Here is a 23,604-nt window from a genome sequence, read left to right as displayed (position 1 = left end):
TTTTGGCATTTAATATGTACATCTTTTTCTTATGAACAATTTAGAAAACAACTGAAAATTTTTCTCTTTTCAAAATTTCTTATGGATAATTTAGAACATAATGGAAAACTCTCTTCTTTCCAAAATTTCTGATCCTATATTTTTTATTGTATCTTTTTGATAAAGTTTTGTAAACCGCATAGAACTTTTGTTTGTTATGTGGTCTAGAAGTCCAGTGTTATATTATGTTATGCCTTATATTTTAGTGTCCATATCTGGGAGACCTTTATAGAATTGCTCCCTGTACAAACATACCCAAACATGCACACGTGAGATTCATTTTATTAATTTATTAGAATAATGACATACATATGTGTAAATGCCAAAATGCACATATCCTGCACAGAGAGTATTTACAAAAATACTAGGGGGCACAAAACGAAGCTACCAAGTAGAAATTTAAAACAAATGGGAGAAAATATTTCTTCACTCACCCCCAGATTTTCTAACCAGCACCCATGTCGGTGGCCGCTGATCGTGTGTTAATCACGCCACAGTGCAGTTAGAGAATTGTGCCTGGTTGCAAAGATAGGCGGCTGAAATGTAGGCCTTGTTGTGCTGCACAGAGGCGTCTTAAGCCATCTTGGGGGTGGGTTAGGGACCCATGGAGAGGAGGACCCATGCCCATAAGCCCCTGTAATCACTGCATTGATATTGAAACATGTGCACTTCCCTATACACCCCAAAAACCCTTTTGTACTGGCATATAAGTGGCTCCTGCAGCCATAAGAGCTATTGGGGTGGTAGATAAGTGGGTCAAGGGGATTCTGGAGGTGGTTTGGGGGGCTGTAGTGAGATGATGACATGGCACCTTTTTTGTGAGGTTTACAGCAGTGCCCTGTAAGGTACCCCACTATTTAGGTGCCATGTCTGGGTATTCAGTCCATCACTTTGCAGACCACTCCCATGTCCAACAGGGCTTGTTCTAGGCGATTTTGACTTGGACAAAAAGTTGGATGAAAATGTGGTATAAAGATGGATGATTTAGTGGCTTGGACAATCAGATCAGCAGGACATATACTTAGACGATTTTTGAAACAAAAAAAAATTTGGACAAATTTTTCGAAAATGTGTCCTAAGATGTTTTTCACTTTGGATGACTTGCGACTTGGATGAAAACCCTCCACGGGTTTAAGTCGAGAAGCATCTAACTGGTACAAAATATTAGTACAAATGGAATAGCGAAAATGAAACATAGAAGGTCTGTGTGATATATGGTAGCATGAATTTTATGGACCGATGTGTGATGTGGACTCCTCTTAAACTGAGTAAGTTCAACTCTGGATGTTCTTCTTCCTGTTGGTCCTGCTTCTGTGAGAAGGAAATATTAGATCATATGTTGTTCTTTTGTCCTGGAATAAACACAAACAACATCAACGCAGGTGCCATAAGGTGGTAAAAGGGGCTAAAATAGACTATGAGGAAAAAATAGTCAAGGAGGCGAAAAACTTCAAGCCGTTCTTTTGATATATTAAAGGGAAACGACCCGCAAAGGAAGCGGTGGGACCGTTGGATGACCAAGGAATAAAGGGAGCGCTAAAGGAGAACAAAGCAATCGCCAACAGACTGAACACATTTTTTGCGTCTGTATTTACCGAAGAGGATATACACATTAGGCTATATGCTGGGAGTGAAAACAGGAAACTGACAGGGTTAACGGTCAGTCTAGAAGAGGTATGCAGGCAGATTGATAAGAGCGATAAATCCCCGGGACCAGATGGCATCCATCCGAGGGTCATCAAGGAACTGAAAGGGACCATAGCTGAACTGCTTCAACTAATAGCCAATCTGTCGATCGTATCGGGAAAGATTCCGGAGGACTGGAAGGTGGCGAATGTTATGCCAATCTTCAAAAAAGGTTTGAGGGGAGACCCGGGAAACTACAGACTGATGAGTCTGACCTCGGTACCAGGAAAGATGGTTGAGGCGCTGATAAAGGACCGTATCATTGATCACTTTGACGGACACGGGCTGATGAGGACCAGCCAATACGGTTTCAGCAAAGGCAGATCTTTTTTGACAAACTTGCTGCATTTCTTTGAGGGAGTAAACAGGCAGATAGACAAGGGTGACCCGGTCAACATTGTATATCTGGACTATCAGAAGGCGTTCAACATAGTTCCGCATGAACGAGTACTTCAGAAAATTGCGAGCCATGGAATCGAGGGTGAAATACGCACATGGATTAAAAACTGGCTAAAGCATAGGAAATAGTGAGCGGGGGTAAATGGACAATACTTGGACTGGAAGAGCGTCACCAATGGGGTGCCGCAGGGCTCGGTGCTTGGACCCGTGCTCTTCAACATCTTTATAAATGATTTGGACATAGGTACGATGAGCGAAGTGATTAAATTTGTGGATGATACGAAGTTATTCAGAGTAGTGAAGACGCAGGGGGATTGCCAAGATCTACAACATGACATAATTAGGCTCGAGGAATGGGCATCGACATGGCAGATGAGGTTCAACGTGGATAAGTGTAAAGTGATGCATTTCGGTAACAAAAATCTCCTGCACAAATACAGGATGTCCGGGGCGGTACTTGGAGAGACCTCCCAGGAAAGGGACTTGGGAGTTCTGATAGACAAGTCGATGAAGACGTCCGCAAAATGTGCTGCAGCTGCGAAAAGGGCGAACAGAATGCTAGGAATGATAAAGGGGATCACGAACAGATCGGAGAAGGTTATCATGCCGCTGTAACGGGCCATGGTGCGCCCTCACCTGGAGTACTGCGTACATCACTGGTCACCATACATGAAGAAGGACATGGTACTACTTGAAAGGGTCCAGAGAAGAGCGACTAAGATGGTTTAGGGGTTGGAGGAGCTGCCGTACAGCAAAAGATTAGAGAAACTGGGCCTCTTCTCCATCAAACAGAGGAGACTGAGAGGGGACATGATTGAAACATTCAAGATACCGAAGGGGATAGACTTAGTAGATAAGGACAGGTTTTTCACCCTCTCCAAGGTAGGGAGAACGAGAGGGCACTCTCTAAAGTTGAAAGGGGATAGATTCCGTACAAACGTTAGGAAGTTCTTCTTCACCTAGAGAATGGAAGAAAACTGGAACGCTCTTCCGGAATCTTGTCATAGGGGAAAACACCCTCCAGGGATTCAAGACAAAGTTGGACAAGTTCCTGCTGAACAAGAACGTGCGGTGGTAGGGCTAGTCTCAATTAGGGCGCTGGTCTTTGATCAGAGGGCCGCCGCGTGAGCGGACTGCTGGGCATGATGGACCACTGGTCTGACCCAGCAGTGGCAATTCTTATGTTCTAAAGTTTATAATTTCTGGCAACAGGTATGGAGTCATGTTCAGATGTTCCTCTAACGCAGGGGTCTCCAAAGTCCCTCCTTGAGGGCCGAATCAAGTTGGGTTTTTCTTGATTTTCCCAATGAATATGCATGAGATCTATGTGCATGCACTGCTTTCAATGCATATTCTTTGGGGAAATCCTGAAAACCCGACTGGATTCGTCCCTCAAGGAGGGACTTTAGAGACCCCTGCTCTAACGTATGCTGGTGGTATTTTTAAACATTTTTCATGCTCCCATCATTATAACCAATGATCAAAAAATGTTAATAGCAATTCTTACTGCGATAGCAATTCAAACCATTTTGAAAATATGCATCCTTATTATCTTTTCAGTTTTGGTGGAACTTGGTATGTCTGACTGGAAAATATGAGGCTGTGATGGTTATTTTTGTATTTGCGAGCATTTTTTAGCATATGTTCTCTCCTGTTTGAATTTGTTATGTATATTTCAAAAATTCAATAAAATTTGGAACTGAAATACCATAGTATTATTTAAATTTGATAAACTTTTATTCAATATTTTACACTGGATGACCCAAATTGTACTTTTATGCCTTTTTTTGCTGTATTGGTGTCATCAATAAAAACTGTTGAAACTTAAATTTGATAAATCTTTCTTTTATGTCATTTTTTTAGGACTCCTGAGGAAGGCATATTGTCGAAACACAGAGCATGTTGGGTCCTCCTGTATTGTCTTTGTACTACATATTTTTGTCAATAAAGAGGTTTTTTTAAATTCTTGATTGACACATTTTTTCTCTTTCCTGTATTCATCCAGGTACCAGAACAAGTACTCCCAGGAGACACTATCAAATGCTTTCTCCATATCGAGCCAAACTATAGTGGAAGTGCCTCCTTGCCCCCCTATGAACATGCAAGACCCCCATCACTCTCATCAAACTCATCGAAACATATCAAATAAGAACATAAGAATTGCTACTGCTAGAAGTAAATGATTGAACCGACATGCCAAAGTGGCTACCAAAATTTTTACATCCTGATTCAGGAGGGATAAGAGCCTTTCTGGGCCTATACAAGTCTTTCTGACCAATGATGACTAAAAGGCTCACTCACTTTTCAACTTTTGCTGTTACGATAAGTACCTTGATATACAGTGAGGTCTTTTTTCTCCACCAAGTGTTATGTACTGTGATTATCCTCTTTCTCAATAGAAGAGGATAAAGATAATGGTGTATACGTGATATTATTTATTTATTCTTTCCTATTTAAATTGGCCTTTAAGAGCTAACCAATTCCTGGTTTTTACCGGGTTTCAGTAGGATCAGCACATGCGCCACATTTTCCATAGAGGGGCCCACCTCTTTCACCATTCTGGAACAGACCGAAGGTCCATCAAGCCCAGTATCCTATTTCACCCCCTGAGCCATCTCTTCTACAAGCTGAAGAGCCTTACCGCTTTAACATTTCCTCATAGGGAAGTCGACCCATCTCTTTTATCATTTTTGTCACTCTTCTCTGTACCTTTCCAAATCCGCTATAACTTTTTTAAGATATAGTGATCAGAATTGCACACAGTATTCAAGGTGTGGCCATACCACAGAGCAATACAAGGGCATTATAACATTTTTAGCTTTGTTTTCCATTCCTTTCCTGATAATTCCTATCATTCTATATGCTTTCTTAGCTGCTGCCGCACATTGAGCTGAGGGTTTCAAAGTATCCTCAATGATGACACCTAGATCCTTTTCCTGAGCAGTAACTCCCAACATGGAACCCTGCATCATGTAGCTATAGTTCGGGTTTGAAAGCAGCAGATAGATCGAGAAAGATGAGGATAGAGTAGAGGACATTGGATCTGGCCAAGAACAGGTCATTAGAGACAATAAGGGCAGTTTCCATGGAATGGAGTGGGCGAAAGCCTGATTGAAGTTAGTTAAGAATAGCTTGAGGTGGATGGAAGTGACGTCATCTTGCTAATGGCAGAGTGAAACAGGAGCTCCGTCGGGCTTCTGTGCTTTATAGCGCTTGGCGCTTCCAAAGTACGTTTTTTTTGCCACGGTTTTCAACTGCTCGGGCTCCCCTTTTCATGGCGACTCGAAAGCGCCTTGAAAAATTTAAATTCTTCGGCGATCCGCCGGAGAAATCGGCCCCGGAGGCGGCGGGCAGCATGGGGGAGAGAGAGAAAAAAAAAATGGCGACTGGACCAGCGACTCAATCGGAGTCGGAGGATGAGGATATCCCCGATCAGAGGGGGGAGGTCGGTGATGCGCCCCAGAAATCCATAACGGACTGGTTTAAGGAGCTCAAAGCGGATATTATTGGGGTGCGGAGCGGCGTGCGAGCGGCGATAGCAGAGCTGTGATCGGAGGTCGGCGAGCTGGGAGCCCGAGTCTCAGCGACGGAAGACCACGTGGCTACCCTCAATACGGCGGTGACATCTAATTCTGAAGATTCGGCCCGCCTGTCCTCTGGACTACAGGACCTCCAAACTCAAGTTGAAGATCTGGAAAATCGGTCTAGGCGCTGCAACCTGCGCTTTAAGGGCATCCCTGAAACAGAGGAGTACAGGGATTGCAAGGCAGTGGTACGGGACTTCTGTGAGCATTTGCTGAGAGCTGATGGAGCTGACCTGCCAGATAATATAGTTCTGGTGCGTGCCCACCGCAGTCTGGGAGCCGCACGAGCTCAGAACACTCGTGTTATCATTGCTTGCTTTGGAGAGTTCACATTGAAGGAACGGATCTTGCTGGCTGGCCGGCGACAGGCTACACTCCAGTGGAAAGATTTGGCGGTGGGAGTATTCCAAGATCTAGCGTGGTCTACATTGCAGAAGCGCAGGGCATTTAAAGATGTCACCTCTACCTTGCGCTCTGGGGGCCATAAATACCGCTGGCTTTTCCCCTTTGGGATGTGGCTGACTGTTAATGGGGCATCTCGGAGGGTGAGCACAGTGTCGGAAGCCTGGGCGGAGATGCGAGCCCTGGGCTGTGGGACCTCGCAAGTGGAAGATCGGCCCCCTGCTGTAGCATTTACATCTGAATCAAAAACAAACCCGAAAAAATAGGGAGCTAAACAAAACTGTGACAAAACGAGTCTCCCTAGCCCCAAGATGAACAACTGTGTGCAGGGGAAGAGACTGCCTACGCAAGCGGTCGGAGTATAAAAATACTCAATTAAAGTAAATGAATAATTTATAATTTATAAGGAGAGCCCTCAGTCGCACAACCAACCTCCGACCTCAGGAGGAAACGGCTGCCACTGGTTTGCACCTAGAAGGTGTCAACTGTGAAACATCCTAGGGCTCTCCTGTGAATTTTAGTGCTAAATAACTCAAAAGTGCTGTTTGTGCAAACAAATCAAAAGTGCACTGCGAGCAGTCTCTTCCCTTGAACCAGGGGGGCAAAAGAACCAAGTGTCCAAATTCAATCTATTGAAGCCACAGGAAGATACTTAGCTTCTCTGGTGAGCAGTCAGAAAGTCGCCAAACGTCCAACGGGACTCCGTTTCGGGGGGGCACTCCCCCGAAACGGAGTCCCGTTGGACGTTTGGCGACTTTCTGACTGCTCACCAGAGAAGCTAAGTATCTTCCTGTGGCTTCAATAGATTGAATTTGGACACTTGGTTCTTTTGCCCCCCTGGTTCAAGGGAAGAGACTGCTCGCAGTGCACTTTTGATTTGTTTGCACAAACAGCACTTTTGAGTTATTTAGCACTAAAATTCACAGGAGAGCCCTAGGATGTTTCACAGTTGACACCTTCTAGGTGCAAACCAGTGGCAGCCGTTTCCTCCTGAGGTCGGAGGTTGGTTGTGCGACTGAGGGCTCTCCTTATAAATTATAAATTATTCATTTACTTTAATTGAGTATTTTTATACTCCGACCGCTTGCGTAGGCAGTCTCTTCCCCTGCACACAGTTGTTCATCTTGGGGCTAGGGAGACTCGTTTTGTCACAGTAGCATTTACATCAGCACAGGGTGCCTCTTGGAGCACGGCATTGCGCTCTGGCAAGAAACCTGCGAAACCCCAATCCTGAAAGAGTTTGGTCACTGCCTTGCTTTTTGCAGAGAGGGATTTGATCCTTTGGCTTTCGTGGAGCCTGTATGCATATGATCGGTTGTGCTGGAGATTTTGGGTGCTTCCAGCGCTCCCAACGCCTTGTGACTTTCTCTAACACACTGTATTTTATTCCAGGAAGTGTTGTTGGGATGTATTGGTTTATACTTTTTTGATGTTGGGGGGCAGGGGGGGTAATTGGCTGGGTTGAAAGGGGTTTAGTGAGTGTGGGGAATGCTTGAGACTTGAGTGCAGTTGGGGGGGAAGGGTGGCATTTGAAATATATGTGTGTGGTTTTGCACTTTGGTTGTTTCAATGATTCTGTGAGTGGGATACATGCCTTTGGGAGGGATTGCACTTTCTGTTAGCTGGCGAATCCTAATATACAGGGTTCGATGCAGCGTAGGGGTGGGGTCGGGGGGGGGTTCAGGTGGGAGGGGGGAAGGGGAGGGTAGATGAGAAGCTTTTTACTGTAGGTTCGTGGAATGTTAATGGACTTAATAGTCCTGGGAAGCGTAGTATTGTGAATAAGGAAATGGTTCGCATGCAATGGGATGTTTGTCTACTTCAGGAAACACATTTGAGGCCTCGTGATGTGGCAGTTTTAAATTCCCACTATTATGATCAGATCTGGACCCACCAGGGATCGACACCAGGGAGGAAGGTGGGGGGTTTGGCCATATTGGTACGAAAGGGCTTGGGGCTGGTGGTTGATCAAGTATATCGTGATGGTGCAGGGAGATGTATGGCTCTCGTGGCTACTTTGCAGGGCCGCACAATCACCCTTATCAATTTGTATGGCCCCAATACGGGTCAAGCCAGTTATTTTGGGTCTATCAAAGAAGATCTGGTTGGTTTTGCGAAAGGGTCTGTGTATCTTGGTGGGGATTTTAATGTTATACCTGATGTTACTTTGGATCACTCTGGGGGTGGGACTAGGTCTCCGTCAAGGGCTGCTAAAAGGGCTTTACTATCCTTATTTTCTTCTCTGGGCTTGGTGGACAGTTGGAGGCTGTTGCACCCTACACAACGTACTTATACCCACTACTCACATGCACATAAATCGTATGCACGCATAGATGGGCTATGGGTTCATCGTAATTCGTGGGGAGGGATTCGCCAGGCGGAACTTGGAGCTATTCAAATCTCGGATCACGCGCCTGTGTGGGTAACTAGTGTGGGTTATTGGACAGGGGAGGGACGCCGTTTCTGGAGACTTTATGAATCTCTATTGAAAGATCCAGCTGTGGTTCGGGAGGTGAATGAGACCGTGGACCAGTACCTTCAGATTAATGATAATGCTACGGTCACTGATGCGACATTGTGGGATGCTCTGAAGGTGGTAGTACGGGGTATCTTTATCAAATGGGGTGCTCATAGTAAGCGCCTCCGGGCTCAGCGCTCCCTGACGCTTCGGGAACAATTGGAGTGGTTGGGGAGGCTGCATCAGTGACACCAGGACCCCTTAGTATATGAGCAACTTGTTAAGGCACGGGCGGAGCTCTCCTTACTGCAGATGGAGGAATATGAGTTTTTGAGGACACGTTTGCGGCAATCGGTCTATGAATATAATAATACACCTGGATCTCGCTTGGCTCGGTTAATTAAGCTGAAGCAGGCGAGAGCGGCTATTACAATGATACGGGATGCAGGGGGGACAGCGCATCGGACTGATTCGGCTATCAGATCGGTTTTCCTTAAATTTTATTCTGATTTGTATAGGACCTCGTAGGGGCACGATCCAGCTGCTATTGAGAGATACCTTTCGCAGTTGCGGCTTCCTCGACTTTCAGACGCGGATAGGGAAAATGCTTGAGTACCTGATTGTAAAAACCGCTTAGATAACCTTCATAGGCATATAAAATTCATAGGTATATAAAATTCTAATAAAACTTGAAACTTGAAAAATTGCTTAATGAGCCTATTGAGTTAGGGGAAGTCTTGGGAGTCATTGCTGATTTGAAGTTAGGGAAATCGCCGGGCCTGGATGGATATACTAATCAGTTTTATAAACTTTTTCGAGAGGTTCTTGCTCCGTTGTTGGTTCGGGTTGCAAATGGGGTGAGGGATGGTTCTCCATTGCCCTCCACTATGGGGGAGGCCGGGATTTCGGTCCTGCTTAAACCAAACAGAGATCCGATGGGGTGTGGGTCATATCGGCCGATTTCGTTACTGAATACTGATGCAAAAATTCTAGCTAAGGTGTTAGCTCTTCGGTTGGGGAGGGTACTGCCGTCTTTGGTACATTTGGATCAATCTGGTTTTGTTCAAAAAAGACAGGTGTGTGATAATATTAGGCGCAGTTTACACCTTATGTGGGCTGCACAGCGGACATCTGCTAAAATAGCTTTTCTGGTGATTGATGCCGAGAAGGCCTTCGATCAGGTTGATTGGAACTTTTTATGGCAGGTGATGTCGAAGATGGGGTTGGGAGTTTTCTTTTTGACCTGGGTGCAGGCCTTTTATGCGGCTCCACGGGCTACTGTGTGTATTAATGGGGTTTATAGCGAATTTTTTTCCATTGAGAGAGGAACTCGACAGGGGTGCCCTTTGTCTCCTCTGTTGTTTGCCCTCTCTATGGAACCTCTGGCCATTCGTATTCGGGAACATGGTGACTTATTGGGGGTGCGAGTGGGAGATATTGAACATCGTATAGCACTCTTTGTCGATGATGTGTTATTGTATGTCCGGGACCCGGAGGACTCGTTACCAATTTTAGTTGATCTCTTTTTGGAGCATGGGCAGCTTTCGGGGTTCACAGTAAACATGGATAAATCTGAATTGTTGAGTGTCAACCTGGGGGTGGAGGATCAACGTCGTTTGGCTGTCCGGTTTCCTTTTCGCTGGGCTCCTGGGGTTATTCACTATCTGGGAATTCGTTTACCGACCGATCTATCTCAATTGTATACTGCTAACTATGCCAGGATTATTCAACAAATTCGGACTGATATTCAACGCTGGAACGGGTTTTGGTTGTCTTGGTGGGGTCGCATTGCAGTTTTGAAAATGAATGTCCTACCCCGTTTGCTCTTTCTCTTTCAAACGTTGCCGGTTGCAGTCCCACATTTGGTGTTAAAGCAACTACATGCTTTGTTTTTTCGCTTTATTTGGCAGGGGAGATCTCCTCATATTTCCAGAACTGCTTTGTGGGCAGCCAGGGATAGAGGGGAGCGCGCGGTACCTAATCTATTGTGGTACTACCGAGCCGCACAGCTGCGGCTCTTATTGGATTGGGAGATCGCTGATTTTAAGTTGGCAGTGCGTATGGAACAACATTTTGTGGGACGCCCATGTTTGAAACGCTGGCTTTGGTCCTCCTCCATTGATCTTGGGCGATTGGCGGTCCCAGGGAACCCGTTTTTGGAACATCTTCTGAGAGTGTGGGGGTTACTAAACGGCGTTGGGGGGCTGGGTGACAAGCCTATGTTCCCAGCGGGTGGGAATGGTTGGGGTTATCTATCTTTTGAGATGTGCTTCAGAAGGGGGTCCTGGTGTCTTTTGAAACCTTCCAGATTAGTGCTGACTTACCCAGGGGAGATTTTCTGGCTTATTCTCAGATACGTCATTTTCTTCACTCTCAGAAGTGGGGTAGGGGGCCCGCTCAATCTCTCGACCCCTTTGCTCACATGTGGGTCACTCTTCGGAACCTACCTAGACCCATTTCTGTTCTTTACCAATATATTCGGGGCTCCTTTTCCTTCCCGGCTCTCTATCAGCGGGCTTGGGAGGTGGACTTGCACTGTACTTTTTCTGTTGAGGAGTGGTCTAGAATTCATGTGGAAGTGGGTAAGGCCTCTTTTTGTGCACTTATTAAGGAAAATGCCTATAAAGTAGCCCTGCGCTGGTATTACACGCCTGACCATCTCCATCGTATGTTTCCTAATGTATCTGCATTGTGTTGGAGATGTGTGGTAGCTAGGGGGACCTTTTTACATATATGGTGGAATTGTCCAGTTTTGAAGCCCTTTTGGAGAACTGTTGTGAGATGTTTATCACACTTGTTACAGATTTTATTGCCTTTTTCTCCACAGGGATGTCTATTAGGCCTTTATAATGTTAGTCTATATTCTTGGCAGACTAAGCTCCGACGTTGGGGTTTGGCGGCAGCAAAATGCTTGATTGCTGCTCATTGGAAACAGGGACTGGCACCTACTCATTTGGATTGGACTTTAAAGCTTCAGTTTATTTTTCACATGGAATTGTCTATTGCAAAACGACATGGGTACTATTATACTTACACCAGGACTTGGACAAGAATATTAGAAAATATCGAATCTTTACATTGAGCTTCTTTCTGAGGGGGGAGGGATTGTGTACAGGGGGACTTCCCTGAAGAAACCACAGGGAGTCCCTCTCTGAGGGTCTTGGAGTGGTGGGGTGGGGGGGGGTACTGCAGAGTTCTGGTTATTGATAAATACTGGGGGCTGATTGGTTTTGTTGGGAGCAACTTCTACTGTTTGTACCGCTGGGGGAGCATTTTGTGAATTGGTGTGCTTTTTATATGCTTGCTTTCCCATTTGTTGTTGTCCCTGATATTTATATTCTGGTTTGTATATTTTCACAAACAAAAAATTTTTCAATAAACATTTATTGATAAAAAAAAAAAAAAGAATAGCTTGAGATGAAAGGATGTTCAGGCAATGGTGAACAACACATTCAAGTAGCTTGGATAAGAAAGGGAGGAAATAGATGGGGTAATAGTTGGAGGGGGATGTGGGGTATAGTGAGGGTTTTTGAGGATAGGTGTAACTATGTCATGTTTGAAAACATCGGGAACAGTTGCAGAGGAGAATGATATGTTGAGGATGTGACAGATAGTGCTGAATAGGTGGGTTGAAATCGGATCAGAGAAGCAGGTAGTGGGTTTGGAGGAGGAGATATGTGCAGTTTCCTCTTCAGTGATTTAAAAAAAAAAAAAAAATAGTAAGAGAGGCTTGGAGTGGGGGCCTGTGTTAAGGTCGAGATACATATAGGTAGAGTGGGGATGGCTGAATGAGAGGAAGAAAGTGTTGAAGCTTTAGGGATGAGGGTGGAGAACAAAAGGGAGGGTTACAGCAACGAAACCGCCGCAAGTGTGTTTCACACAATAAGATAAGTACTTAATTCAAAAAGTGAACGTTAACATCAGGTGTAAATCCAGGCGGTAGGACTTGATGAAGCCATGATGGTCCCGAGATAACCCATGTTTGTGAATGATACACTTCACAATATACACGAAGTAGTGGGTCTGAACACATCAAAACACATAAGCAAAGATGTTTTACAAGAGCCATTAACTGCTAGAGCATGATTTATTTATTTAGAAGAGTTCTGTGATAGTGATCAGCATATTAAATTTTAGCTGCCAAATTTCAGACTATTCTTCAAGCTTCGCCAGGCTTCAAGCTTTGATGTGATGCTGCTCTGGTGTGTGGAACAGCACAGATGCGTGATACATTATTTTTCCCATCCTTATCTTTTATGCCAGATAAATTTAGGCCCTGATTAAGTTCTATTTCCATGGATAAAGAAAGGGATAAAAAGACTTGTTCCCCCCTTTTACAAAGCCACATTAGCAGCTGCCACACAGCAAAAGCCCTAAAGCCATTTAAATTTCTCTAGACTTCGGAGCAGTTAGCGCAGCTTTTTAAAAGGGGGGAGGGTTTAGAGAATCAAACCCTTATAATATGAACAATTTATATTTCCTATAAATTACTGCCAAATTTGTAAAATGATGATTTTTCAACCCAATCATTCAAATTATAACCCTAAATACACAAAATAATAATTAGAAATCTCCACCAATAATTACAAAAGACGCCAAAGTGCTTGTTCATGACGAAAGAAAAAGCCTCAGGTTACAGTGAGTCTAATGCAATATGACTCTACTGATTCCACACCATAGGCATACAAAGGTCCTTTTATTAAGGTGCACTAACCGATCTAGTGCGCACTAAATGCTAAGGTGCCCATACAATATAATGAATGCCTTAGCATTTAGCGCACCTTAATAAAAGGACCCAAAAAAACTTTCAGCAATTGAACACGAGGAAAAACATATCTATAATAATAAAACCCTAAGCGTGCATGCGCACGCTTACCTGCTTGTTCCGTGATCCCTCATCTGTATGTCCGTGGCCGGCAAGAGTGCGCACGCGCGCTTACAAAGTTCCCTCTGTCGCAGACCCCCATACTCCACGGCCGAAGTTTACGATGCAGGCGGGGATCGAGAGATGAGCTGCTGCGGCAACTTTAAACGGCCTCTCACGAGCCGCACCTGCGTCGGAGAAGGCTTCCGACGCAGGCGGCGATTGTGAGAGGAGCCGCCGTGGCACTTTAAACTTTAAAAAAAACTTCGACCGGTAGTGACGTTTTTCCTGCTGTGCCCACTCTTTCAGTGAATTCTCTTCACCGTTCAGACTCCGGAAGAGCTCCTCCGAGGCTATTAGCCATCTATCGGGGATGTCCACAGAGAGACAAACGGAGCAAGCCCGGTTAAACGTTTGCTAAATTAGCTCCGCTCCAGCACCAACGGAAGGTGAGTTTTTCATAATTATGCGACTCCTGAATGCTTCCGTCTACTCAATATGCATCAAGAAGGGGAAGGGAAAGAGGAAGGGAAAGAGGGGAAGGAAACTAAAGAAGGACAAAAGGGGGGAAAGCAGAAAGATAAGTAAAAGAAGAGGAGGTCCCTCAGAAGCCAAAGAGAGAAGAAAGAAAGATACATGACACTCAAAAATGAAAAAATTTGCATGATTATAAAGAATGCAAATAAGTCTTAAAATGGCCCATTTCTGGAAAGCTTTATTGTTCAGAGGTAAGGCTGTTGCACAGAGAAGTGGAGGGGGAGGGAAATACTGCTGCTGTTGCTGCACAGGGAAATGGAGGGGGAGGGAATGCTGCTGCAGCTGCTGCACAGGGAAGGGGGAGGAAAATGCTGTTGCTGCTGCACAGGGAAGTGGGGTGGGGGATGGAAATGCTGCTACACAGGGAAATGGAGGGGGGGAAATGCTGCTGCTGCACAGGAAAATGGGGTGGGGAGGAAATGCTGCTGCACAGGGAAATGGAGGGGGAGGGAATGCTACATAGGGGGCAGGGAGAGATAACAGATAGAAAGAAAGACAGACAGCAGGAGGGAGACACAGGGGCAGGAAGAGGGATAGAAAGACAGACAGAGAAAGGGGGCCAAGGAGAGAGAAATACAGCAGGAGGTAGAGAGACAGAAAGAAAGAAAGACAGACATATATTCTAGCACCCGTTAATGTAAAGGGCTTAAAGACTAGTATATATATATATATATATCCTTGAACTTTTTGTAAGCAAAAGGTCCCACTCAGCAAGGCCAATGGTCATTTTGTGGCATACTACCACTTCCTCAGGGCCAACAAACCTTCAAAGAAAACAAACCTACAAAAAATGATTTAGCAATGTAGGATATTGCAAAAGACAAAAAGATTCATCAAAGCAAAATGTTGTTTATTTACTTTTCAGCAGTCTCTTCCTCTGCTTGCCAACAGTGAAAAACATGGCGACTTAGCATCCTGAAATGCTCCACAAGAACCAATGTTTCAAGTTTGATGTTTAAAATTTGATGCAAATGCTTATATTATTTCAAAGCGAATTACCTCTGATTGGTCCCTGGAGACCCTGTGCAACCAATCATGGCTTAAGAAAAAAGCTTAATTGAAAAGAGAAGCAGCTGTCCGGAAAAATAAAGCTAACATCTGTTCATGAAAAGGGGAACATTGTATCCATCAATTTTCCATAACTGGACATGAACAGGTTGGTGACTGACGGTGCCATAGTAGCAATAATTCAGAGACTGTCACCCAAAGTGGCTCTAAAGAATATTCTACCAAAAATGTAAAGAAACACACCACTTATAGAGATGCTACAACCACCTAAGCTTTTTTACTTATTTTTTACTTTTTAACAAAAATTTCTTTCAGAAAAACTTCTTCAGAAAAATTAATATACTGTATTCACTCAGGAAAAAGCCTCAGAGTAGGAGCCCACGCTCAGTCTTATCATAGACTTATCTTTCAGCGTGGTTTTTTCGCTCCATGGTTCCAGTCATTGGCTAAAAAACCTGAGACTCAATTTTTAATAATAAATAGTTCAAAACGTTTTTATCATAAATATCTTTACAAATTTTTAAATCTTTGAAATAACTGCTTTTTTTATATATAGCTGTGGATGCAACACTTCCTTAGTTTGAAAAAACTAGCAACCAAGCACTTATCTCAGCGTTCGTTTTAAGTGCTGTCATGCTGTCAAATAATTGCCGCTGCCTGCCAACGTTTCGCGGATATAACATTTAGTCCACTGCTTCAGGGCTAAGGGCAGAAGCATTCAAGCATTGTTCTCAGTGTTCTCAGCTGCAAAGGGGTTTTGGAAAATCCTTTGCAGCTGAGAACAGACCGGATACAACTTGTTTTTGTTATCATGCAGTGCATTGTAGACTATTATGTTCTCTCAATAAAAAGTATTCAAAAATAAAAAAAAGTGGTTAGATGCCATAAATCCACTTTAATGTTTGTACAAATAATAGAGACACTACACTTGGTTAAAGGAATAGTATTTTTCAATATACCGGTAAGAGTTACTCCAAGTCCTACTTTCTGTGCACCAGAATTCAATATGAAGGTAAATATCTGATAAGTAGATTAACATCATTACAATCCTAACAATAATACTCTCCAAATTCTTGTATTTATTGGAATCATGAAACAACTAGAAAGGTGTTAGATTACCAGAACAGTCTATGACCATGACAGAATTTAATACATTTGAGAAAAACACAGTAGCAAGAATCAGGGGTGGGGGGTGAATTGCAGGAAGACAAAATGAAGAAAGTAATTAGACTAATTTGTTCAATTACATTAAATTTAGAAGACCAAGACTGAAGAACATAAGCAAATGTGCAGGGAAAGGTTGTATAACTGCAGTATTAGGCTTTCAGAAAGGCTAGGGTAACTTACAGAGAGCAGTCATGGGCCATATTTAAATGTACTGTACTACTTATCACTACTACTACTTATCATTTCTACTTGTATAACACTGCTAGATGTATGCAGTGATGTACATTAAAACATTCAAGAGATAGTCTCTGCTCAGTAGAGCTTACAATCTAGTCCAATAGAACAAACAGGGGGTTATGGAGTTTCTCAGGCATGGGTGCTTTACAAGCGAGTGGGGATTAGAAGTTAAAAACGAACAAGTTGCTCAGTTTCCACAGAACTCTACACAGTATAAAAGCAATACACAATTCTTCATTAACTGTTGTCTCCTACTGAATAAATTGTGAAAAAACAGGCTATAAAAATGGCTAAAATATTTAAAAGATACACTAATATCAGCAGTTGGCTCTAAGGAGAATGAGATAAGGGACACAGAGCAGCCATGTTCACAGCCCCTAACAGTGAGCAGATTTGGATAAATAGTTCAATGACAGTACAAACGAAGCCAGTGTTAGCCCCCGGTGGCATCATATGTAGATGGAAGAGGGGGTCATTTCTAAAGCACCACCAATGGCTCCCTTCTAGTTCCAAGCAATGGATTCTTATTCCCTCCCTCACAGCTCCTTCCTGGCATCTCTAGCCCTTTACTCTTCCCCCATTACACCCCACTCTTATCCACTTCCAAGGTGGCAGGGCCTTTTCACTTGCCCTTTCCCATTGATGGATCCTTTCTCCTCCCTCTCCCTCCATAGCTCCTTCCCAGGTGATGGTTCCCCCCTCCCACCATCATGCCCAGGGGGACTGGGCCTCTTCCTATTATGGGCCTCACCTCTCCAAACATGATTGGACCTAGGCCCATCAGAGATTTTTATGCACCAGTTGAAACAATGGGAGGCAAAAATCAGAGCAGGAACTGCAATGAGCATGTGCTCATTTTTTAATTGTTGCACTACCTAAATATTTCCACTGGACTTGAGACCAGACAGGTGCAGTGAAATGAAATCTAAAGAGAATATGGGAAGGGGCCACAGGGGAGAACCTGTCATCTAGGAAGGACCATAATCTATTTGGGATAGTGGTGAGTAGAAGGAGGAACTGCCATTTAGAAACGGATCTTGAAGGGGAAAGAGGACCCCAGAAAGGACTATGGGAGTTGTTCATTTTCTCCATGCCCTCCACCTGCTTTCTTCCTAATGAATTTCACAGAGTGCAAATACAACACTTTTTACAGATGCTGATCTGTTAACTAAGGAAGACCTGAACAACTTATTTCAGGATAGCCTTCTTAGTCTATATTTGAGTTGCAAAACCTGAAGGAGCAGTACAGTTTAGGGAGTGAAGTACTTCTGTGTGCAAAAGAGAAGCAGGACTTGAGTGTGATCATGTGTTAAGGTGGCTAAACAAGTTTTTAAAAAAAGGCAATGGCAAAAGCTAGAAGTATGTTTGGGTGCATAGTGAGAGAAATGGCCAGAAGAAAAAGGAGGTGATAATGGATCTGTATAAGTCTCAGGTGAGATCTCATTTAGAATACTGTGTACAATCCTGGATAACCACATCTTCCAAAATATATAAACAGATTGGAGTTTGTGTGGCAGCTATTAAAACAGTCAATGGTATTCATAAAGTGTATGAGAGCAGGCTTAAAAGTCTCAATATGTAAGCTTTGGAAGAAAGGTGGGAGAGAAGAAATATGACAGAGACATTTAAATACCTCTGTGGCATACAAGCTTTGAAATGAGGGGGCACAGAATGAAAGTGAAAGGGGACAGACTCCAAAGCAACCCGAGGAAATACTTCTTCACAGAAAGGGCGGTGAATTTGTGGAACAGCTTCCCAGTAGAGGTGGTGGAGACGAAGACTATATCTGAATTCAAGCAAGCTTAGGACCAGGTACAGTATATGGGATAATAGATGGCAAGGATGGGCAGACTGGATAGGCCATGTGGTCTTTATCTGCCTTCATTTTTCTACTTCTGTTTCACCCTGCTCTTCAGATCTTTAGAGGGGAGACATCCTTGCCTGCTGAGAAAGCCCCTACAGCTAGAATTAATCTTGCTGGATCCTGGTTAATGGGCACAAGTCTCCACAAGCAGAGCTAGCCCATCAGAGCTATTACAGAAGGCTATCCCTGAAAGACAGCAGTTGGTCAGCCAACTCTTCCTCAATTAACAGATCAGCATCTGTACTCAGTGGAATTCGCCAGAAAGAAAGCCCGTTGGGGGTGGATGTGGTGAAAAGGTGGCCTCCTCATTTTGGACATACTGTACTTGGTATGTTGTTGGCGAACTGATTTCCTTCAACCCAGCCAGCAACCTATGTTTGGGGAATTGAGCAGATTTCTAAACCAAGCACCCCAGAAGGCAGGTTTGTCCCCAGCCCCAGCTAGAAAGGGGAGCAAGATGGGGGCCGTCCAATTACCTGGCCGAGAACAGCGCTGCTCCGGATGCGGGTGTCCAGTGCGTTGTGGGCCGTCTGCTCATCATCCTCCGTGCGGTACAAGAGGCGGAAGGGGACAGTGGTTTCCTTCTCCAGAAACCTGCCTTCGTGCTTTCGACGCATCTCTCTCGGCGAGGCATCGCCTCCAGTGGGAAAAGAAAGCGAATTATTACACTGCAAAGAATCTTTACACAGTCGAACTGCTGAAAAAGCCACGAAAGACGAAGGCAGCAGCGCATCGTTAAGGACCAAGTGGGGCCATTACAGTGCAAAACGCTGGAACATGCTGCAGAAGCATCTTTGTCTCATACATCAGACGCTCTCCATTTTTTTTTTTTTTACACGGTTTGTTGATTGCTGAGCTCTCAGCTCGTTATAAACAAGATTTTTTTTTTTTTTGTCTCGGGCTATTGACGTATATCTTTAATAGCGTAAATGAAAGCATGTGCTAGGGATCAGCCAAATGACCGAGTTTCAAGAGAAATCAAGCGTGCGGATGCTCGTGTTGACGTGCAGATAGGAACTTACCTGCTTCTGTACGCAAGCTAGCGCTATAAACCAGGCAGAAGACTCCGAGTACGCCAGGCACGAAGGAGATGCCACAGCGCGCCGTCTGCATGGCCGCTGGCGTCTCGTTCCCCCCTCCAAACCAATACTAGATAAGTGTTTGCATTCTGGAAATGTTATTTGCTTTTACCACATTCCTCTCGGATTCAAACCGGATACTTCCTTAGTGCTGCATTGTGTTGTACCGGTTTCCCATTGGGATCCTTGTGCTTTTACTGCATTGGGCGCTTGGCCGTAGCTAAGTGGCTCGGCAAGCCCCGCCCATCTCTCCTCATCCACATGCAGAGCCTCATCCTAGGCGGCATCAGGGTCTCGAGCCGCCCTGCGGGACCGACCTCTACATCCCAGAACAAGTAGAGATTTAAACTGGGGAAGGTAGTCGGGGACAGACTCCAAAGCAAGAGTCGGGAGTTTTCTGGCAAGACGGGTCTGGGGCACCCGTTCTCACGGTAAGAAAGCAGAGCAAATAAACGAGCCGGCCTTTCGAGTGTGGATCAGGTAGGCGGGTCTGAGCAGAAGCTGCATTTACAGTAATGTTCTGATTTCTAACGGGGGGGAGGGGTCTGCCCGGCAAAGCCCGACCTCCTGCTGTGGGTCAAGAGGCTCCAGTGGTCGACTGCGGGGGAAGGGGGGGGGCCACCTAGCTGCAGGTAGGGCGGCGCTCTGCCCTCCAACCTTAGGGACGCAAAGCCAGAGCCTGATCGCTAATACCATTGAAGACTTATTATTTTAATTCCTTTATTTATTTATTTTTGCTTCTTCCCGTTGCAGACTGGCCGTCTGGGCCTGTGGCAAGCGCACTCGCTCCTACCTCTAGCTTAAGTCCCCCGTAAGGCCAACCGGCGCATTATAGCTCGCGTGCCGTGCTATAGCGCATGTGCGAGCGAGCGTTTTGGAGCGTATTTTAGCTCGTCCAAGTTAAAGTCTTTGAGGGCTGCAAGCAGACCGGGTTTTCAAGATATTCGTAAATAAATAAATCCGAATGCAAATCTTTCTCCTGCATATTTATTAGAAATCTCCTGAAAACCTGGCTTTGTTTGTAGCCCCTGAGGAATGAACTTTAAACTTTAGGGGCTGCTGATCTAACCGTGGTAATGCCTACTTAGTTATTGTAGGGACTTGTGGTTTCCATGTTAGAAAGAAGTTATATATAAGGGGTCTAGATTATTATATGCAGGAAAATGAAATTATTGAATGATATTTATGTTACCTGTATAGATAATAGTGGAATAGCTTTTCTTTCATTTGTATGATACTGTTTTTGATTAAAAATCAATAAAGAATTTAAGAAAAAGAAAGTCTTGTCTTTGTGGGGGCAAAATAAACTGAACATTTAAGAACTGGAACAAATTTGGCATGGGGAAAACCAATGCAAAGACTCAGGTGATTTTTGGACAGTGGACCAGTGGACATTGTTATTTAAAGTACTAGGTCAAAGTATTTAAGTATAAATGCATATTTTGATACTTAAGTAAAAATAAAAAGTTATAATGAAAAATAAAAATTTACTCAAGTAAAAAGGTAAGGGCCTAAAATCATAGGCCTCCCCAAAAATTGGCAGTTCCTGGTTGGTGCCTGCCTTCCAACCTGTTTCCTGGCGTTGTACTTTAAATCTTCAGGGTAGCTACCACGCAGCGTCAACGAGCAGGCCTGCCCTGGAACCCTTCATTCTACTTCCAGGGGCAGGTCTGCTCATTGATGCTGCCCCAAAGATTTAAAGTACAATGCTGGAGGAGGTAGGGGGTGGAGTCAGGAGCTGGTGACAGGCCATGTCACAGGATTCCGTTGGGGCTAGGGCGAAGCTCCTGCCCCTCCCCCCACAACCAAACAGCATTCCGCTGCCTATGCATAAAATAATCACTTTAAGTAAAAAGTAAAAGTACCGCAGCTACATGTCTGTTAATCAAGAACTACTTCAGCTTCATCTTTAAAGTGACCCAACTTATCTAATCAGTTCAAGCACAGGCAACTCCACTGTTCTTATAGGCTACATTCTCTGAACAGCAAAATTTCAGAGGAAATGATCCACTGTTTGCATGATGAGGTTTACAACAGCAAAAGTCTGTTCCCAGTTTTATGTGGTTTACTGAAGAATTGTTCTTAACATCTCCCTTCCACATTTACTTTTAACTGCAAGCATAAAGGGCTCCTTTTACTAAGGTTTGCTAGCGTTTTTAGCGCTCGCTAATGATTAGCGCACGTTAACAACGCGCTAAATGAAAAATACTAATGCAAGCTCTATGGAGGCATTAGCGTGTAGCGTGCGCTAAAACCACTAATGCACCTTAGTAAAAGGAGGCCAAAATGTAACTAGGTAAAAGTAGTAAAAATTGGCAAAATTATTGCTTCAGTAAAAGTAACAAATGTTATCCTGTGCTTCTTTATAAGTAAAATTTATCAAAATTTTTACTTAAGTACAATAACTAGTTACATTTAAACCCCCCCCCTTATACTAAACCGCAATATCGGTTATTAGTGCATGGAGCTGTACTGAATGCTCCGCATTGCTCCCAATGCTCATAGGAATTTTATGAGCAGTGCAGAGCATTCAGCCCAGCTCCCTGCGTTAATAACCGCTATCGCGGTTTAGTAAAGGGGGGGGGGGGGTTATTTAGTTACTACAACACTTACAATGGGACCAGAATCACAGGCAAAAATGTCTAAAATTGTTCCAATGTATTTGTATTGGAGAAGTCATTCCAGCTTCTACAGCATAGAAATTTTGAGAGGGTGAAATATAGCAGATAAGGAAAGCAATGTTGTTCACCTGTAATGGATTTTTCATAGAGCACAGGATTGATAAGGCACACACGTGAGTGACTTCACCTGACAGCATGGAATTACTTTTCCAGAGCTCTTAACTAATATGTGAACATGCACAGCTCTTCCTGTGTCCATGGGTCTCCTCAGCTGATTCCAAAGCCTAAAAGGGTGGAGGAACTCTGGAGAAGGTGAAATTGTGTGCCTTATAATTATTTTTTTATTTTTTAATAAATTTTTATTCATTTTCAGACTTAAGACAGTGCATATAGGAATACATACAGAATATTTGAAAAACAGCACTTACATCTTTCAATCAAATACATGAAAATTATTTTTACCTCCCCCCCCCCTCATTTCAATGTAATCAAGAAAACCAAACAGTATTACTTCCATATTTTTCAAATAACAATTCCAATATACTGTTTCTCTCCCTCCTCCCACTCCCCTCCCTGGATGTATAAATTATAACCAGAAGTATAGGGAAACACCATTCAATTAGAATCAATAAAAGTAGTCAGTGGACCCCAGACCCGTTTAAACCATTTGTTACCCTTTGCTCAAAAATCATTTTTTCGTATCTGTAACATAAACATAACAAATGCCACCAAAAGTAAAATTTAATTGGTTACAGTTTTTCCAATTTCTTGTAATCACTTGGATGGCTACCCCAGTTATAATACCCAATAATCTATTTTTATGTCTGTCTACTAGAGCAGTGGTTCCCAACCCTGTCCTGGAGGAACACCAGGCCAATTGGGTTTTCAGGCTAGCCCTAATGAATATGCATGAAGCAAATTTGCATGCCTATCACTTCCATCATATGCAAATCTCTCTCATGCATATTCATTAGGGCTAGCCTGAAAACCCGATTGGCCTGGTGTTCCTCCAGGACAGGGTTGGGAATCACTGTACTAGAGGTGTAGGAGATAACAACATCCCACAGTTTACCACATCATACAATAGCGCAGGGTTAGGGAACTCCGGTCCTCGAGAGCCGTATTCCAGTCGGGTTTTCAGGATTTCCCCAATGAATATGCATGAGATCTATTTGCATGCACTGCTTTCAATGTATATTCATTGGGGAAATCCTGAAAACCCGACTGGAATACGGCTCTCGAGGACCAGAGTTCTCTACCCCTGCGATAGCGGAACTGCAGTCTCCAGAATCAGAGTAATATATCCCCATATAGATCTCCAGAAGTTAAGTATCAAGGGACAAAAGAAGATCAGATGATCCAGTGTCCCTATATCGAGATGACAGTGCCAGCATCTATTTGACTTAGAATTATGTAATTTTTGTAATATAACAGGGGTCCAAAAACTTCTACACAACAAAAAAAAACACACGTTTGTCTCATAGATGCTGACACTGTACATCTCATCCTCCAAGACCAAATCCGTGGCCATTGAGTAGCAGAAATCTGCTGCTTAATCTCAATGCTCCAAATATCTCTCAAACTTGTTTTTGGTTTCTTATTCATATAACCAGATATTAATTTATACCACTGGGTGGCCTGATGCCCTAGGAAATCTGT

General features: G+C 43.8%; 1 protein-coding gene across 3 annotated transcripts in view; it reads right to left on the bottom strand.

The window, feature by feature from the left end:
• The window catches only part of ADAM22 (ADAM metallopeptidase domain 22), a 486,564-nt gene extending 466,750 nt beyond the window's left edge, over nucleotides 1-19,814 (bottom strand). For 2 of the 3 annotated variants that reach the window (XM_033931244.1, XM_033931245.1), the window contains exons 1-2: nucleotides 19,268-19,814; nucleotides 18,722-18,882 (exon numbers count right to left, since the gene is read on the bottom strand). In XM_033931244.1, the coding sequence (XP_033787135.1) occupies nucleotides 18,722-18,882; nucleotides 19,268-19,358 (252 nt within the window). In that variant the 5' untranslated portion in view covers nucleotides 19,359-19,814. The remainder of the gene's footprint in view (nucleotides 1-18,721; nucleotides 18,883-19,267) is intronic. The other variant, XM_033931246.1, reaches the window with a different exon arrangement.
• Between the last annotated feature and the right edge of the window lie 3,790 nt (nucleotides 19,815-23,604).

The sequence above is a fragment of the Geotrypetes seraphini genome, chromosome 2 (genome assembly GCF_902459505.1).
Source record: "Geotrypetes seraphini chromosome 2, aGeoSer1.1, whole genome shotgun sequence".
NCBI lineage: Eukaryota > Metazoa > Chordata > Amphibia > Gymnophiona > Dermophiidae > Geotrypetes > Geotrypetes seraphini.
Note: the sequence above shows the minus strand (reverse complement) of the source record. Positions and strands in the feature narration are given on the sequence as shown.